Consider the following 20,412-nt stretch of genomic DNA (forward strand, 5'->3'; position numbering starts at 1 on the left):
AATCTTCTCTCTCTCTCTCTCTCTCTCTCTCTCTCTCTCTCTCTCTCTCTCTCTCTCTGTGTGTGTGTGTGTGTGTGTGTGTGTAGATCAGAAGACTACTTGTGGGAGTTGGTTTGTTCCTTTCACTGTGTGTGCTCCAGGGATCATCCGTATTGGTGGCAAACACCTTTACCCACTGAGACAACTTGCTGGTTCCAGTAAAATATCTTGGAAAAAGTAGAGGTTGCTTATTTTAGTTCATTTGCTCATTTATTTGTTCAGCAAATATTTCTTATTAAACATAGCAAGTGTCCAACTAGTCACGTTTCTGTGTGGTGCTGGCGCTCATCCTCACTGACTCATCCATACAATATCCTGTTTACTGAGCACCCGCTCTTTCCACTGAAGGCTGCAGGCTTGTGTGTGTGATCTTCCTCACAAAGGTTTAACTTTTAGCAGACGAGAGGCAGAAGTCAACACATAACCCAGTTAAGCATCAATGAACATAGCAGAGACTAGCAAACAGGAGAAAAGCAGACTGATCATTGGCTTGGTTGGAATGTAGCAGCAAAGAAGCACATTCACGAATAATGGGGAAGATGTATATTTACTATAGCCGAGACAACTGCCTCAGAGGCTCAAGGTGGGGAGGGTGTGGTAGGAGGGTACAGACCAGAAGACTGGAAGCGGCTGAAGTGTGGGTGGGGGAGGGTGGGTGGATTCGTGGAGCTCAAGAAAATGGTCAGGAATACAGTGGGGGAGGACTTGACTTATCTTGAGAAGACAGATTTAGGCTGGTTTTGAGGCACTGTGTGTGTGTGTGTGTGTGTGTGTGTGTGTGTGTGTGTGTGTGAAAGTGATAGCAAGTCCAGTTGTCTTTTCTTAGATCCTGCTCACAGAATCACAGCTGCCCACCAGGCTTGCTGGCCCTCAGTTCATCTTCTTGTCTTTCCCATTCCTCAGTTTCACCAAGCTCTTCTGGATTGCATCATTATCCAGGACCCTGACTAACAACTCTAGTTCCTGCTGAGCAGATCACACCTTGAGGACCAGGAAGCAGCCCCTCCTTACCTTGACCCTCTAGGTACTGGGAATTAATGCAAGTTTCTGTCTGGCCCATCCTTGCTGCCCTTCCTAGGCTCTCTCTGCACCTGTGCAACTATTCAAGATGTTCTCATCTCTTTGTTTTGGGGAGTGTCTTGTTCTGAAATTCTTTTGGTTAAGGTTTTTACCTCCTTCAAGCAACTTCGGAAAGGATGCTACTCCAATAGACCCTCGTTGATTTGAGCCATTCTACAGAGGGTACTTCTGTTGACCATCATATTGCGCCAACAGAGAAAGGGCACTAAAGCACAAATATACATGGATAACACCCCCCCCCCACACACACACCATTAAAATTTTACAAAGGGGAAAAATGTCTAGAAAAGGTCCTTAGGAAGGCAATGATGTCAAAAGTTTGAATCACTTCTACATGGGAACTAAATACCCCCCACATGATTTATTCCTGTTATTGCTTGAATCTGAAATGCACCCCACATGCTCATATTTCAGATGTCTACTTGGAGGTTAGTGATGCTATTTTAGGAGGCTAGGTTCGTCTGGTAGTTACAGGTCACTAAGCAGGGATTCCCTGGTGCTAGCATTGTTCTCTACTTCCTTGTCATTCATGACTAGCCAATGCCACACTCTTCTACCACCATGCTCTGAGTTGAGATCACGGTCTGCCGCGCCTTCCTCTCCATGAGAGATTGAAAGCTTCTGACATTGTGAACCAAAGGGACTCTTTCATCTTAGGTGGTCGTGGTGATGAGAACTCAGCCAGTGTGCCCCCCCTAAGAGCTTATTACAAGCAACAATGTTTTCCATGTGTCTTTGTCTACTTCACTATTTTCTGTTCCTTTACCCTCTTTGAATACAAACTCTACAAAGCCCAGGGATATTATCTCCCTATTCTTCACTGTATCTTCAATGTCTCCCCCAAATCAAACACACACTAATTACTCAGTAGGTATTTAAAGACTCTATTATCGCTGTGAGCAATGGATAGTGTCAAACACTAGGAGAACTTCTGGGGCCATCTGGACCACCTCTCAGATCTTAACCCTCACAGGCTACCAGATTTGCTGGGTCACTTTGGACAATAGGTCTAAACCTAAGACTTTCTGTGTCATGTGGATGTGAGTTGACCCTGATTATTCCTCTCTTTCTCTGGCATGCCACTCTGAACATTGTACAGATATCTGGTTCTGGCATACCACACTGAATACTGTACAGATATCTGATTCATTAAACTGAAAAGATTTTCAATAAAACGATGACAAGAGGCTAACCATTCTGGCAATTACACAGGACAAAGAATACATTATTGTTTGATTTACTTCAGGAATAAATTGAATCACAATAAGCATCTGCAATAGATAAAAGACAAAAAGGAAGGAAGCCGGAACATTAACTGCATTATTCTTCTCTGGAATGTGGATGTGCCCTTTGTTTTCTACTTTTGCTGGGCTGATTTAAGAATGTTCTGTACTGAATATTTATTTCAGTTATTACAACAAACAAGGCCTTTGGGTAGTCGTTCTTTTTTAAAGGCTACCCATTATACCTCAGTATTAGAATGACATATATGGGTATAGTTTGAGTTCACTGGTCTCAGACCAGGTAATCTGATGGCATGATTGTCCCTCACTCAAATCTATCAGGCAAATAGCAACACCTTTACACACACACACACACACGCACACACACACACACACACTTCTGATCCACAGACCTTAGTGTTTGCAACTTAGGTTGCAAAGGTGTCTGCGACTCTCCAAAGTTTCAAAGCACTTGGTCCAGGGCTGAGAAAATGGCTTAGTAGGTTACATGGCTGCTGTGCCAGCATGCAGACCTGAGTTAAGACCTCCAGCATCCATATAGAAGTTTGTCATTATAGTATCCATCTGTTAACCCAGAACTGGATTTGGGTGATGGGAAGTTAGCAGATCTGGGGAACACGCTGGCCATTAGTCTAGCTTAAATGGCAAGCTCCAGGTTCAGTGGACGACTGTCTCAAAATATAAAGTGGAGAGTGATTGAGGAAAACACTCAATTTTCATGTCTGGCTTTCATATTTGCACACATAGGTGAGTGTATCATAAATGTGTGCATGGTCGGGCAGTGGTGGCGCACACCTTTAATCCCAGCACTTGGGAGGCAGAGGCAGGTGGATTTCTGAGTTTGAGGCCAGCCTTGTCTACAGAGTGAGTTCCAGGACAGCCAGGGCTATACAGAGAAACCCTGTCTCAAAAAACCAAAACAAAAAAATGTGTGCATGAACTTGCACAAGTCCCACATACACAAACACACACATTTGTCAAATATTTGTTCCCTAAGGCACCTCCTTCATGAAAACAATGAAAAAGAAACAAACAACATGGCGCATGCCACCTTAAGCATTTTTCTAGACCTCATGACAGAGGGAGATTTGACATGTCACCCAAGACCCAGGCCACATGCTTCACCTGTTCTCATAAAGAACTTTCATGGCTAACTTCCTATATATCCCACCCTTCTCTTATCCTGAAGGATTTCTAGACTTGAAGACTGCCTTCCTCCTTGAGTACCATCTGAACCAATCCAACCAGTTCCTGCTTTAGCATCCTTGAAGGTTAGTTTGTTCATGGTTCAAGAATGTGTTCAAATACTAGAACCTGGCAGATCCATCACCATCATCAGCAACCAGCAGCAACAAAACTCCAAAGTCAGTCCAACACCAGACCCAGGAGAATGAGTGTCCACTATGGCCACTGACAATATCTCAACAGAACATAAAACATATCCAGTGTCAGCATATAAATCATTCCCATTTGTGAGCGACTTTGAGCTTGACCTCGTCTGTATCTATAGAGTCATAATAGGTATGACATTCTAACAATAAGCACACCCTTCTATAATCAAGGCGAATTGGGAGTATCCATTCACATTTGGTGTCTTATCTGAAAAGAAAGGGTTCGTGTATAAATGCTAGAGCCGCATGGTTTGGAAATCTCCTGGGAACTTGAAATGGTCCTTACACTCGATCCAGATGTGCCAAACCTGTGGGCCCCATGTGGCTAAGGATAGTTATGAACATAGTCCAACAGAAAAACCACGAGCTCACTTAAAATGATGTGAGATTTTGGGGGCGTGTGTGATTATTTTCTTGTTGCTCAACTGTGTGTTTCTTGAGTGTGAACAGGGCTGAACTGTGACATCAGAGGTTGGACCCATCTACTTTAGGACTTTTGTTTCAAACAAATCTGGAGGGGAAAAAAAGGTTGTAAAAAAGATTGCCTTCGATGCTCAAAGCTCCTAGAAACAAACCCAAAAGGTTGCTTGCTTACCTCCTCCAGGGCCCATAACGAATCCACCACAGGCTTGATCTTCTTCTGGTTGTACAGCCCTATGAGCTTCTCTACTACCCCTCGAATGAGGCCTGAGCGGCCCTGTTTGAAGAGCAGGTTGAGAAGCGAGAATCCCGCGATGACTTTGTTTTCTTCATACAGCTTGATGGGGTTCACTTTCTCCACCTGCCACCACTGCAGTGAGAGAAGGTTCTAGGTTACAACGTTTCAAGATGGGGTTACGTCATGCAATGTCACCTATGACACGAGGACATCATCTACCTCAGGGAAGCAAAGTTGGAAACTGGGTAGAGTGGAGTTGATCAGCAAGCCATCTTGGTGATATATCTTTTAGGCATCTATTTCTGAAACCACTGCAGTTGACACACAGGATATACTAGACAGAAATAGTATGAAAGGGATCTAGCTTGGAGGGAGGAAAGGAGGGAAAAATAGAGGAAAGGAGGGATGGAGGCAGGGAGGGAATGAGAGAGGGGGGGGAGGGAAAGAGAGAGGGAGGGAGGGGAGGGAGAGAGAGAGAGAGAGAGAGAGGGAGAGAGAGAGAGAGAGAGAGAGAGAGAGAGAGAGAGAAAGAGAGAAACCTTTTGAGTGCTAACATGACACCATGAAGGTAAGCTAAAATACTGTCTACACTGGGAATGTAGCTCAGTTGGGACAGTGCTTGCTTACCACACACAAAATTCTGGGTTCAAATCCCAGAATCACATAGAATGGGCAGTATGAAGGTACATGCTTGTCATCCCAGAATTTAGGAGGTAGAGGCAAGAGGATCAGGAGTCCAAGATTATAGTCAACTAAATAATGAGTTTTATAACTGTCTGGGCTACAACAGACCTGTCTTAACACACACAGGCACACACACACACACACACACACACAGACATACAGATACACACACATACATGTTAAAAGACTCAATATTTTATGACTTACATGCAAATAAGAACCCCCTCCATCAGTCCAAATTCTGAAGCTCTCTTTGCCCCCATTCATTTGGATTAGGTTCCTCAGTCTATTTGAGGCCACAGATTGCTAATAGTAAGCGTGTGAGTAAAACCATTGACTCTAGAGTTGATCCTAGATGTATATACCTCACTCCTCATTCTTCTCTGAACTTTGTCTTTCTCAGCTGACTCGAATGAGGGGATACACTGGTGTCTTCCAGGAGGGTACAAGGTGATGCCTTTGGCTCTGGGAATGGTTGTGGGGCTGATAAAAGAGTCGTAACACAGAGAAGTTTACAGAGTGATAAAGTATTGAGGCCATGGGGTGGGTAACCACTCTGAGTGCAAGAGCTTCCCTCTCCACTTTAATAGAGTGAGTTGGGGGTAAATAATGGGGCAGGTAGGTAGAAAGGAAAGGTAAGTTAGGACAGCATTGCATGGGGTGATAAAGCTGGGGGTTGGGACTACATAGATGGCTGTCATGTAGGTTCAACCTCTGATACTCGGTAAGAAGTTAGTGGTCAAAAGAACAGTCCTTCTTGAGTTGTTCCACTCGCAGCTCTGTTAAATGTGCCTCAGTGAAGAATTCCACGTCTGTGGCTGTGGATATAGCTCAGTGGGTACAGTGCATACCTGGCATGCATGAAACTCTGTTTTTGATCAACAGCACCTCGAAAAACTAGATATGGCAGCACCTGCAGAGAGCTTTATGTTTGATGTCAAACTGTCCTCCCTACAGTGGCTCTCTCTGAAGTGTCCCAACCTAGGAGTTCAAAATCCTGGGTCCCATGATTAAGCTTGAAATCTGTCCATTGGTAGAACCTCAGTGCATGTCATGCAATGCCTGATGGCGCTGCAGTTACTGCTCAGCTGTGACTAAGAGCTCTAGAGATGGCTCAGTTGGCAAAAGTGCTTGCCACCAGACCTGACAACCTGGATCCTTGGGACCTACATGGTGGAAGCAGGGAACTGAATTCTGCAAGTTGTCCTCTGACTTCTTCAGGCATGCCATCATGCCAGGTGTACACACATGCACACAGACACAATACACACACACACACACAAACACACTAATGTACTCAAAATCTTTTTTTTTTAAATTTATAGCGTTGAGTGTCATTTGATAGATGTGTATCTCTAGGCAACCTACCTAACCTCTCTGTTCAGCTTTCTTACCATACCTTGGGGAGAAGGAGGTTGTCGTGTAACCTAAGTGTGCCCATACAAGATGCATGCCATGGCAGCAGGGTGTATACACCGCACATACCATGAACATAAGCAGATTTAATTATCATCTTAATCAGAAAGCCATGTTTTAGATTTACTGGGCAAGAGCTTGCCCTCTGAATGTTAACTTCATCTGGAAGAAGCATCCTTAGAATGGCCCAAGAGTGAATGGCCAATCTGACAAAGCACGAAGTATTCATTCTGCTGAAGTCTGAAGATGGAAGATAATTAAGACAGCAGAGTTAGAACTCGCTATCCGATTCTAAATGTGCCTTTCTTGATTGCAGAGATCTTTTTTTTTCCTGGAGCAAAGCCATCATTGCGCTTCTCAGAAAAATCTTCTCTTCAATTTACTTCTAACCAATCAGCCTGCTCAGACCAGGCCTCTGATAGAGAATGGCCTTTATTCATGACCTTCAGCTCCAGAGCGTAATGGTACTCATTTGGGGAAGAGGAGCCTGAGTTTCTATCCAGGCTGCGCTGTTATAAATACCTTCCCCAAGCACGGGCACACTGTAATTATTTCATTAGCACTGTGTGTTGAGATTGGGCATTACGGGTGAGAAGAGGGGAAAACACTTCTTACAGTTAGTCGTATATAATTTGGGACCAGCATGATTCCACAGAGAAGTCTTTCGGCATCAAGCAAATTGTATCCACAGCAACAAAACAGCCAGGAGTGCTACAGAGCCGTCTTCAGGGACAGGCTTTCTCCTATGAGCCCTGGAATTCAAATGATTCTTGACCTACACTTTTATTAAATCCCTTATGCAAAAAATGCAAAAAGCAGTCCTTTAAATTTTGATCTCACATATAGAGGGAATATTGCCATTTCCTGATTCAGCAGATGTGTGAGGGTAAAATTTGAGCAGTCGGTGTCACATAAAGAACATATAAATAGTCCTGGCATGTTTAATACTGTCAACTTGACAGCCTCCAAAAACATCTTGGAGACAAATTTCTAAGCCTGTATTTGGGGAGTTTCTAGATTGAGTTATCTGAGATGGGAAAAATATCTAAATATAACCAATATAAATCATCATGATATACAAAAAGCAAATTTTAATGTCCTTTCCCTGGCTCTTTGACTACCTTATTCACAATGCGTCCATTCTATCTTGCTTTCTTCCATACCAGAATCCTGTTCTATTCCCCTTTGAGGTTGGTTAGACGCTCACAATTAGGTTATTAATACTTTTCTTTATTATTGGGTCTGTCTGCTTAATAGAGTGTAGAGACACAAGGGTTCTGCATGCCCCTATCTCATCCACTGTGAGACCTTGGTGTCTTCAAATGCTACCCACAGTAGATGCTCAGAAAAGGCCTGTGTAGTGATGCTTATTGTTACAGAATATGGCTCTCCGAGCAAAACAGCTGCCATCTTCACCAGAGTGTCTGTGCCTGTGCACGAGTAGGCTTGTTGATTGTTGACATCCCCTCAGAGAAGGAGACGGTGGAGAGGATCATTAGACCCGCACCTGATTCCAGATGCTCCTTCCAGCCACTTGTAAAGCGATTCTGCCCTAGTTGCATGTGGCTTAGCAGTCTCAGGAGGCCCTAGAACACAAGCTGGGGAAGGTTAAAGGAAGGCTTCCATTTATTCAGCTATGGAAAAGCCATCACCTACTGTGGGTATGCAGTTCGCAGTGCAGTTGCTTTAGGGTCACCTACATTCTCGCCAATAACTCCTTACCCATCCTCCCTGGGTAAAGGCAATAATCTCAGTGGCTCCTTGCGGTGAACTCTGGCAGAATCATACTTTGCTTTGTGGTCAGGACCTGATGAGGAGGGGAATGTTGTTTACATTTCTCCAGGGAAGGAATGCTCACAACACTTATATGGTGCATTGGTTGCATCAGAGATGGGAAGCACAGGGAAAGAAGCTGACACTAGTAAGAAACAGTAGTTCCTTTCTCTAGTGGGTAGGGTAAAAATAAAAGCACAACCCCAAGTTAGCTTAATTCTAACACATACAGATATCTCTGCATGGGGATTTCTATGTGAGCAGGTGCAGTGAGGGTGGGTGCTTCTTAATGGCCGACAAAGTAATCATATACTCAGAGATCATATCCTAGTCCCATCTCCAAGACAGTAGGATGGGGACAAAGACATCTACTGTGCCCCCAGAAACCCAACCAGAAAATGGTCAGAATAAATGACTGTCAACTCCAGGGAGCAACCACAGTGCAGTAACTCTAAGTTCACCTTTGACAGACAGTTGAACCAATTGCTACTGAAATAAAAAGGAAGCTTTCCAAGGTTCCATTGACGCTATTACTTCTCAAGTCCTGATCCTGCCTGCCTGGATGCAGTGAGCATGGAATGAACAAGGATTTATGGGAAATGCATGATGCAGATGACAGACTAACAATTGATCAGTGTCTTAATTTTTCAGACAGGGTTTCTCTGTGTAGTTCTGATTGTCCTGGAACTCCTTCTATAGTCCAGGCTGGTCTCGAACTCAAAGATCTGCCTGCTTCTGCCTCCCAAGTGCTGGGATTAAAGGCATGCACCGCCACCACCCACCACCAATGCCTTTAGATGAAATTCACAACATGCAAATCAGTACCAGCTAGTAGACAGGCTTGGATACTTACTGACTTTGCAAAACTAAAGAAACTCTTGGTCTCTCCAGTTACCATGTTGGATGAACCTGCAAACAAAAGATTCCCAAGTCAAGTAATTGTTCATGAAAGTCAAGGTATCTTGTTGTGCAAGCAGAGTGGCAGTTGTTTCATTTGTGTACAAAAGCTTAAAAAATAACACATTTTGTCTTGGAAAAAGTAGAGGTGCTGGGGTGGGGCACAAAGTAGAACATTTGGCTAAGTATCATCAACTCTTAGAGGAAGGGACATTTCTCTTGGTGGCTGTTTCATTCCTTTGGAAAACCAGCCAGGTGGCGAAAGGTGACTAACCCAATGTTTTAATAACATAAAACATCATCATTCTGTCTATCGAAAATAAGTGAACTTCTGCAGGAAGATTCCATATAGATCTAAGTTTGATTTTCTAGCAAATGAGAGGCTTATGACTCTGATGTGGGCTGGGTATTGAAGGGGGTAGTGGGGAAACATGGATGGACAGGAAAAAGGAGGTACATAGAAGGTAGAGAAGAGAACCTAAGCTCAGAGGTTCAGGGAATGTGAGACAATGATTTGTCAGCTCCAAAGGGGTCCAGGCAGAGAGGTAAAAAAACAAAAAACAAAAAACCACCAAACCTAAAATTTTAGAACAAAGGAGTATTGGAAAGTGAGTGTTAACAATGGGGCCAGGTGACATTCAGATGACAGATGGAGGTGGAGTTGGGAAAGGTAAGCTGAGATGCTCAGGGAGAAATGGCCCTCCTTATAGGGTTCTCAGTTGGGAAGGGGTAGGTTGAATAGAGACTATTCCATGGCACTGCCACCATTCCATGGACTTTCTGCTTGTCAATAGGTGTTTGGAAGTGAAAGTTTTTCTTTAGAGAAATGTCACAGACTTTAAAAAATTGCATATTCTAAAATTGATTACTGAGTCTGGGTAAACTATTACCCAATCAGTAAACCATTCTTTTATCTTCGATGGGGTGATGACTCTCAGGGGCTCATAGCACCAGGCTTCTATTACATTGTAACCAAGTGATCAATGTATAATTGATCAATGTATCCAATCAGCTTGGATAATTGTGAGACCATCAAGTTGAAGGTCACCCAAATGTCATCATGGAATTGAGGCAAAATACAACTCTTGGCTAATGAGAGGAAAGATGAATAAATCGTCTATCTGCCCATTAGTCACATACACTATCCTTAAAATAGAACTGGCTTTGTGGATTTTCATCAATAGTATTAATCAATTATTTGCTTTTTAGGAAATACGTGGTCAGGATAGAAATGACCAGAACATATCTGCAAAGGAATGTTGCCCACCTGCTTAATGAGCTCAGCTTTCTGCAATAATGATCTGATGATGATAAGATATTTATAACTCTCAAATATCTCTTTTATAAAAAGAATTAATGTTTTTTTTTCTTTCTGTAATACTCAAAATTAAGGCTCAATTTCTAGTCCAAGAACCTGGCACACAGGTTTTAGGAGTCTCAAACATCAGATACTTCAGTTTTCTGTTTTGGAAGATGGCCTCTGGTTTTATACACATCTTTTGGAATGTGTTTAAATCAGTGTGTGTGTGTATGTGTGTGTGTGTGTGTGCATGTGTGTGGGGGGGCAGGAAAGGTCAGGTGCTAATTTAATTTTGCTGTAGAAATTTTGCTTCTAATTTTCATAACTTTCCTGAACACTCAAGAGCATAGTAGATGTGGCCAGGAATGGTGACTTCCACTTGTATTCTTGTCACTCAAGAGGCTGAGGCAGTGGTATTATGAGTGCAAGGCCATAATGGAGTAAATAGTGAGACCATGACAACAAAACAAAACAAAAACAAAACATTTAAAAAATGATAGGGGAATAGACAAACAAGTTAGTTTTATAGTTCATGACAATAATATTAATTATATCAATATAATAAATGTATTAAAGAACTAAAAATTCCCATGTTGGCCCAGTTCATTCCCAGTATATTAATGTCTTTCATCCTGCAGAGCGTGGTAAGCATGGGGGGGTACTTTCTGCTCTTGTTGATCTTGCCCTGTGATGCACACACTCACCATATAAAATGTAAGTCCCCAGAGGTTTGAGGAGACTGAGCCCCTTGCCAGTGTTGTCCCCACACAGGCAATCCAAAACGATGTCCACACCTTCAGCCGAGATCCTGCACAGCAAGAGACAAAGCAAAGTCATGTAACCTGCCAGGAATCAAACTCATGCATCTTTCCTTTCCGTGTCCCATCATCTGATTTTCAGAATACAAAGAGTGAGTAGTCCAGGACAATCCTCCTCACTACTGGCATCCTTCCTTCACTGCCTCCTCCTTTGTCAAGCAGAGTTGATGTGTTTCTTTGTTGGGGAACTTCAGCAAGGAGAGAAATAAGGTCCAGGCTTCCCACATGCCAATCCCTTTCTTTTTTTTAAACTAATTTTTAATTGGATATTTTATTTACATCTCAGATGTTGTCCTGTTTCCCCATTCTCCCCACCCCCACCCGGAAACCCCCTATCTTATCCCCCTCCTCTTGCTTCTATGAGGATGATTTTTAAAGGAATAAGGCTGATGGGTAGGTCACTGTCCAAGGTACTGAAGAGAGTCAGAAAACCATTTCCCCCGAGTTTACGGGGCTGCTAGTTTGGCCTGTAGGTTTCACTGTAGTTTTTATACATTTTTAGCTCCCCCTCCCAATTCCTCTATCTATGCACACCCCATGCCTGCTTCAGTTTTACACTCCCAGAATTCCCTCTTTGTTTTCTTATCACTTATATTATGCTATCTCTTCTCCTTTAACTCTTTCCTACTTGGCTAGATTCTCCAGATAGTCCAAGTTAAGCACACAATCTGAAGAGTTCACGCTAGTCTCCACCCATGGTGGGTGTGGCATTTGTCTTTCGGTCTTGTGTTACTGCACTTAATCTATTTTGTTTCTAATTTCACTACTTTTGCACTTCATAATTGCATTTTTCAAAACCAGATAGAGACACACATAAAAAGAAAATCATGAAATAATCCTCCTGGTGAAGATGGTTACAAGTTTCACAATAAAATGCTTGCAAACAAATCCATGAACACATCAAAGAGAATATGCATCATGATCAAGGTAGCTTTATCCCAGAAATGCAAGAATGGTTCAACACACGTAAATAAATAAGTGTAACTCATCACAGAAATGGCCTTAGGGTTGTCTCAACAGATGTAGAAAATGCCTTTGACAAAACCCAACTTAAAAACTCTTGAGACTTGTGATGAAGGAAAGGTTTTAATGTCATAAAGGCTATCTATATCAAATCTATTGCCAGTCTCATGCTAAACAGACAAAAAAGTCAAAACATTCTAACTATGATCAGGACTAAGCTAATGGTATCTATTCCTGCTCTCGCCTTATGTTAGGATAGTGCTTGAAGACTTAACTAGAGCAATAAGACAAGAAAGTGATAAGGGGATAGATACAAACAGGAAAGGGAGAAGTCAAAGTATCTTAACTTGCAGATGATATGATTCTACACATAAGGAATCCTAAAGACTAAACCTGAAAACTCATAGACATTTTAAACACTTACAGCAAAGTGATGGGGCATAAAGTCAATATTTAAAAATCAGTGGGATTTCTATATACTAATGATGAACATACTGAGAAAGAACTTAGGGACACCATCCCATTCAAAACAGCCAAAATAACTTGGAGCAAATGAAGCCAAAGAAATGAAGGGCCTCTACAATGAAAAGCTTAAAATACTAAGGGAAGAGATGGAGAAAGATACTATAAGATCGAAAGGCTTTCTATGGCCGTGGATCAGAAGTATCACATACTGTGAACATGATCATCCTATGAAAAGCAACCTACAAGTTCAATGCAATCTCCATTAACATCTCAACTCTATTTTTAAAAGAAATAGTAAAAACAAAACAGAACAAAAAACAAAACAAAAACAGTCTTAAAATCTACATAAGAGTTCAAAAACCCATGGGCAGTGGAAGTAACCCTCAGCAAAAGCATACTATGATGGGGTTATCACAATACCTTGTTTCATAGTATTTCACAGAGCCATGGTCATAAAGACAGCTCAGTACTAGCATGGACACAGACAGATAGATTGTGTATTCCTTAGGCCAGCCATCAACTCAAGATATATTCGGGATGGATAGGGCTACTAGCAGCCATGAGAGTGGAGGCTGGATGCTCTTAACCTTTCTAGGGCTTTGCTCTACTCGTATTCCTGAGCATTTACTATGCCCCAGGCGGAGGAATGTCAAGTCAATCCTCATACCACTCCTGTGACTCCTAATAATGTGACACCATTATTCCCATCTGTTGAAGGAAGAAAATAGGGATTAGTCAGATCAAGGGACTTACCCTGCAGAGTCCCTTCAGAGAGCAGGAGGGACAATGATACTTTGATCTGACACACCCAAAAACCAGTTAGAGTTTCCAGAGGCAGAATAGGGGTTTTTCAGGATAAGCTGTGGTCAGCTCCAGGGTGACCACCATTGTCCCCTCTAGCCTTCCTTCAGGAAATGAGCCCAGCCAGGACATAGTCCTCTGCCCACCATGCTAGAAAGAGATCACAGACCTCTGTATTCAGGTACCTGCTTTCCCCACAACTCCCCTGGAGATGATGTAGCTGCTGCCATATTGAAATCAGAGCAGGAAACCTCACAAGATCAGGGCCATTAACCTTACCTTGTAGAACGAAGAGGGTTGGTCAGCCCCTTGGCCTGAGATTCTACCTGCTCCCTTCTTCCTGTGACATTGTCTTGGGTGTGCTACAGTATTTAGGAGACTGGATATTGACTGGGGTGGGAACTCCAGAGTTTCAAATTTTGTAAGATGTCACTCACAATGAGGTGGGCTTTTTTTGGTGGTATTGGTGCACAAGTAAATTACTCACATATTTTTGGAAATAATAGCTCAGTAAAGCTCTGTAAGTGACCCCCCCCCCCAAACCTCTTGGTTCACCAAAGCAGACATGGATAGGATTTGCTTCTTTGGTCCATTTGTGTCTTATCTGTGATTGAGAGCATTCCTGTATATATCTCCTTTTCAGGATGGAGACATACATTCAGGAAAGGGTTTTAAATTTAAAGAGTACTGTCATTTCACCCTATCACTAGGCTGAAACAAATGGATGCTATTGACTGGAACCTACTCAAACTAAATTGGACTCAGGTCCAGAGAAAATGTTCTAGGTCCAGAGCTAAAGATGTATCTTGGTAGGAAACTTGTGTAGCACAAAGCCCTTGGTTTGATCCTCATCACCGCATAAAACAGGTATGGTGTAGATGCCTTTAGTTCCATCAGTTGGGAGATGGAGGCAGGAGGATCGGAAGTTCAAGGTCATCTATGATTGTGTAGAGAGTTTGCAGACAGTCATGGCTCACATGAGACACCATTTTACAAAAGAAAGTGTGAGGCCCAGAAGTGTCTTTAGGATGGGCCTGGCCATTGTCATGCTCACAATAAAAGCATCCCTGGCTGTTCCTTTTTTTCATAAGAGCATCAGGACCATCACCAGCAGAGCCAGTCAGCTCCTAGAGGCTCAAGGCCTATCCAAATTTCTGATCTCCCCATTTCTAGAGGTGTTCCATTGCCTGTGTATATATAATTTCCCCGCAGCAGAAGTGGGCTGAGGGACAAGGCAGTGGTTCCTCTGTCTTGTTCTGTTACTGTCACAAGTCTCTGTGGATTTAAGATACCAGCTAACCCAGCTCAGGGACTCTCTGGACTAGCTCAGAAGCAAGATACTTTGGAATTTCTGACCTAGACATCATGGTTCATTCTTTTATTTCCACTTCCGGTCTCTCTGTGGTGAGTGCTGCCTCTCTGTTTTCTACTCACATGGAAAAGGGGGTTTTCTTTTCTCTGAGTAAGGTGAGACTCTCTAAGAGCCATTACTGGTATAGAAAGCTTTCGACCCTGCCAGGAAGTGCATCTTTTTAAAAATTTTTTTATTTTTTTACTGTTTCTCTGACTCTCTGCCCAGCCTTCTTTTTCTAGATTCCTTGTGATCTGAGAACTTGCCTGTGTCATAACTTCCATATGCTGGTTGCATAGTAGGTTTCTCACAGAATGGTTGGCCATAGTATGCTTATCTCAGATGTCTAAGCATGAGTACCCAGCACCCAGCATACTTCTTACAGAGTGTTGAGCATAGTGCCTGGGAAACAGCAGCTTCTAGAGGATTCCACAGTGCCCAGAACATTGTAGGCTTCTTTCAGGGTGCTGAGCACAGTACTGAGTTTTTTCACAAGGTACCAGAGACAATGCTTAGGACACAGTAGACACCTCATAAGTGCTAGGCATATTGACATGCACATAGTAGGGGTTTCAATGGGATGTCTGGCACATAATAGACTTATTTAAGAGCACAGTACCTAGAATCCTAGGCTTCCCACATGGTATGGAGCACAGTACTGATACACATTAGGCTTCTCACAGGATGCCTAGTGTTCCATGCAGAGAAAACTTCTCATAGAATGTTTGATGGAATGCTTGGTACATAGTAGTTTTTATGTATGAATACAATTGGAACACAGTAGGTTTTTAGAGGGTACTGAGAACAATACCTGGTTCACACAGAGCAAACCTCTCTTGGAGAGGACTAGCCACAGAGCCTGGTGCACATTAGGATTGTTATACTAGGCATGATGCCCAACACACAGTAGGCTTTTTACAAGGTGCCAGGCATGGTATCTGGTGTGCGTCAAGCGAGCTCCTTACATAGGCTTCTCTCAGAGTGCTAATCATAAGTGTGGATGTGCTTTAGGCTTCTCAGGAAATGTTCACTACTGGAGGTTCATATGCACTTAATACTATTCTTTCCAGAAATCACCTCTAGACCTGCCTCCCTATTCTCTCCCAGCAATTTGATTCTTAATAATTTCCACCAGTAGTTGAATAAGCACCTCTATGGGACCAGGCACTATGCTAGGCACTGAGACGACTGAAAGCGAGAGAGACAATCTGCTTTTTCTGAGCTCACACTTCATGGCCTCAGCCTTAACCTGTGTCTGCAGACTCAAGTTCCATGACCAAGCAGCAGACCCCTCCAATGGGAGCTGGGTTCTTTTCTCTGGATCTGGTGCTCCTTCGTCTGGCTTTTCTTCAGCTTTGCTCTCCAGCTCCTAGAGCCAGTCACGCAGCAAGTGATTGCAATCCAGATCCACTCCCTTCCATCCCTGGAGGCTTCACAGTCATGCTAAAGAACACCCCAACAGCTCCCGAGCCCACAGCAGCTGAAACACAAGTTTCCTTTCCTCTTGTGTTTTTCTCCATAGTCACTGGTCACCATGTCTATTCTCTTTTCTATTTTCCCCCTATGTGCACACACATGGATAAAGGCTGATAGGCTAACCTGGGGCATCGTTCCTCAGACTGTTCACTTTGTTTTGTGAGAAGGGAGCTTATCGCTGGCTAGGAGCTTGCCAGACAGGCTAGGATGACTGTATGAACCCCAGGAATTTTGTTTCCATATTCCCAGTACTGGGATTACACACATGTGCCATCATGTGCAGCTTTTTAATGTGCGTGTGTGTTGGGGTCAAACTCAGGTGCTCTTGTTCATGCAGAGAAGTACTTTATGAACTTAGCTGACCCCCTGATTCCTATTCTTGTCTTTTGACTCCGCCCATTCCTGGCCCCTGAGTCCCATCTCCCACATATCCTGTCTACTGTGGCTAGAGCATCTCATAGACTCACCTCACACAATAGGTATTATCTACCTTCCATCTGCAAAGATTTTTCAATGTAATCCAATTTTAACTCCATCTAAGGGCTTTCAAGAGCCTTATCCATGTAGCTAAGAAAGTTCTGTTTAACATTTTTATATTTTGGGGTTGGAGAGATGGTTTGGTGGGCAAAGTGCCAATCATTGAGACTGTCAACTTCTGAGTTTGAATCCTGAGATTCATACAGTAAAAGGACAGAACTGACTTCCATGTTATTCTCTTACTCCCATGTGTCGACCACAGCACATACCCCTCCAGCCAGCCAACCAACCAATCAACTAAACAGCAATGCACGTAATAGCGTTTGATTTTTCATGTGCAGTAATAACATGTATTTACAGGTCACAGTGTGATATTTTGACACATGCAGACACACCACAATAAGCAAGCAAATCTGAGTAATCAGCATATTCACTGCCTCAATCTGCAATCATTCCAAGATTGCCTAATTGGGAGCTGTTTGCTCACAGCCCTGCCTGGATGATGTCCAGAGATAGACATGACTTGGAGGGTACGGTGGGCAGCAGCTAACTATATCCATTAAGTACCATTGCACAGGATGACCTCCAACCACAGAATGACTTCAAGGGTACCCAGTGGTGGGACTGACAAACCCTGTTCGCGCCTGTTCCTGACATCTCAGCATCCCACACAGCCATAGCCTTCATGTTGGATGGCTTGGATCCCTAACTGAAGTGCAGGGGTGGGGGGTATGGGAAGCTACCCCTACTACCTTTGGGAGAGGGACCATAAGTGGCAAAAGGTTTAAACTACAGAAGCAGGCCATGCAGGGTAAGTCTCAGTGTGTGTAGATATGTAAAAGGTATTCAAACCTTTTATACCTTGCCTCCTCCTTGAAGAATAAGAACAGTGTCCACATCATCAAATTTGCAAAGACCTGAAAGAGAGCTCCCATGCATGCTTCGGGCTTTCAGTCAGATGTGGCTCCTGTGCCTGGATGCCCTGGGTGTCTCTACTAAGAGCTGATGCAATCACTTATTATATTAACTGTGATAACTAGTTTGGAAATTTCAGGACACAAGAATATGTGTGCCTTGGTCACCACTTAGTTTGTGGACCATATTTACAGGCACCAATAATAACAATAAGACATGAACGCATGAATGTTAGGTCTTGAACAATATTGTGCACTATTTCCACCAAATGTTTGATTTTTAAAGGCAGATTTAAGCAGCCTTATTGAGGTACAGTTGATGGTAATAAAGAGAAAGCATTTAAAATGTGCAGTTTGCAGTTTGATGAGCAGTGGCAGGCCACACCAGTGAAACCAGCTCAAGGTCATGGACAAATCCTTCTGGCTCAAATCTTTCCCCAGGTCATCTTGCAAACCATAAGGAATTGGGGAAGAAAAGAGCCCACAGATTTGGAGGGTAAATCTGGCTCAAAACTTCTGTCTTCTCATCTATGAAGTGGGATGCCTTTTGCACTTGTAAAAGATGCATGTGAAATGGCCATCTAACTGATGGCCTAAGCATGACCACTCTTGTCTGCCTTGCCCTGTCCCAGGTCCCCTAAGGTCTGATCCCACATCTCCTGCTGAAGTGCTTTGCACCCTTCTAGGATGCCATGGGGCTAACTGTGTGTGAGATTCAGGCTTCTAACTGCTTGGTCCATTTTCATCTCCTCTTACACACAGATAAGAAAACCAATGCAAAGATGAAGTCTATATCAGTGTTGTTTTTCCCCTTTTAGGCTCAGGAGAGACGACTCAGCTGTTAAAGTTCATGCCTCACAAGTACGGGGAGAAGAGTTAGGTCCTCAGATCCCAAATGAAAATACTGGGTGTGGTGCATAAGTTGGTAGTCCCAGTACTTGGAAGGCAGAGGAAGGAAGAGGCCTGAGGCTCCCTGGCAAGCCAGTGTAGCAGTGATGAGCTCCAGACCAGTGAGAGACCCAGCCTCAAAGAGGGGTGTCAATATTCCTAAATGCTGTCCTTTGACTTCCACATGCATGTGTGATCATACCTGCACATATAAAAACATGCATAGACACACACACACACACACACACACACACACACACATATACAGCACATGCATTAGAAAAGAAATATTTTTTTCTCTAATTTCTTTCCTAGCTTGGCATAAATTCCAAAGAGGCCCTCCATTTGGCTGGTCTGTGTGAGTTTTCATTGCAGGAAATTTTGTTTTATTATTATTATTATTATTATTATTATTATTGTTATTATTGTAGTTCGATGCCCATAGATTATTGTAACTGTACTTGTCAGGAAGATGCCACAGAGAAATTCTGCACAGTGCTTTACTACATGTGAGTGGTTGTTTTTTTTTCCTTTCATTTTACATCCCTGTGCACAGAGAATTTGAATCAAGTTGTGATCACAGTCTTGATGGAACTTGGCATTCTGCTTTCATCCCTTAAATTCTACCACAGGCCATTTTTCTCTTTTTGTGACACAGCCTTCATAATTATCATTTTTAGGGGCTGTGTAACCCATGCATGTGGTGTAGCAAAAATTCCCTGCACCGTTTGCCTGCTGTTGACGGCAGAGGCTGGATCTGATTGCCGCTGTTACAGACAGGCCTATTATAATTCACTGTCAACATATGCTGAGCGCTGAGGACCATGCAGAAGCAGAGCTCCACGGAGCAGCTTTGTGCCTTCGGCTTTGATCTTGCTCTGGATATTTCCCGACGATGGGATTTCTGGGTAGAGGCTATAGTTACCGTCACAGCTCCCTAGCCATTGCCCATATTTCCTGGCTCCCTACTTAAAACGAGCTGTTGGAAGCCTCCTCTGAAGGCAGGTGGTAATGAGGTAGATCCCGTCACTGTTTCCTTCCATTCTCCTAATAATAGAAATCACTGATTCGGGCTCTGAGTGGGGCCAGGACAGGGAGGGGCTGAGATGGAACAGCTGTGTGGGGAGCGAGGCAGGCAGGAGTCTCCCAGCTGTGGGCTTCCATTTGTTGGGAGAAGCTGTGGTGTTCTGCTCTTCTGTTCTTGTTGCTCTTCATAACCAGCTGCATTTGTCTCCTCTCAGAACCCTGAGTTTCCCTAGCACCGCAGCAATGCTGTCCCCCCAATCTAAAGTGCTTTTCTTTCTGCAACTTCTCATCTTATGAGCCAAGACATACACTTAAGTCAGTGTCGTGTCTGAGTTCTCTGTTAGCATTCTACAGCTTATGTCAAAAGCACAAACTATTGTATTCTTTGAATAGCTTCTTTTTTCTTTTTTGGATATTTTATTTATTTACATTTCAAATGTTATCCCCTTTCCAGGTCTCCCCTCCAGAACCCCCTATCCCATCCCCTCTCCTCCTGCCTCTACGAGGGTATTCCCTCACCCACCCACTCACTCCTGCCTTCCCACCCTGGCATTTCCCTACACTGAGATATTGAACCCCCTCAGGCCCAAGGGCGGTTCCTCCCACTGATGTCCAACAAGGCCATCCTCTGCCACATATGCATCGCGAACCACGGGTCCCTCCTCCCCCTCCCCTCCCCCTCCCCTCTCCCTCTCCTCCCCTCCCCTCCCCCTTCCCTCCCTCTCCTCCTCCTCCTCCTCCTCCTCCTCCT

General features: G+C 43.5%; 1 protein-coding gene across 1 annotated transcript in view; it reads right to left on the reverse strand.

Moving 5' to 3' along the window:
• Positions 1-20,412, reverse strand: part of Vat1l (vesicle amine transport 1 like) — a 163,530-nt gene that overhangs the window by 68,660 nt on the left and 74,458 nt on the right. Inside the window, exons 5-7 of the mRNA XM_028768486.1 lie at positions 11,187-11,290; positions 9,139-9,194; positions 4,350-4,544 (exon numbers count right to left, since the gene is read on the reverse strand). Of these exons, the coding sequence (XP_028624319.1) occupies positions 4,350-4,544; positions 9,139-9,194; positions 11,187-11,290 (355 nt within the window). The remainder of the gene's footprint in view (positions 1-4,349; positions 4,545-9,138; positions 9,195-11,186; positions 11,291-20,412) is intronic.

This window comes from Grammomys surdaster, unplaced genomic scaffold (genome assembly GCF_004785775.1).
Source record: "Grammomys surdaster isolate TR1022 unplaced genomic scaffold, NIH_TR_1.0 187, whole genome shotgun sequence".
NCBI lineage: Eukaryota > Metazoa > Chordata > Mammalia > Rodentia > Muridae > Grammomys > Grammomys surdaster.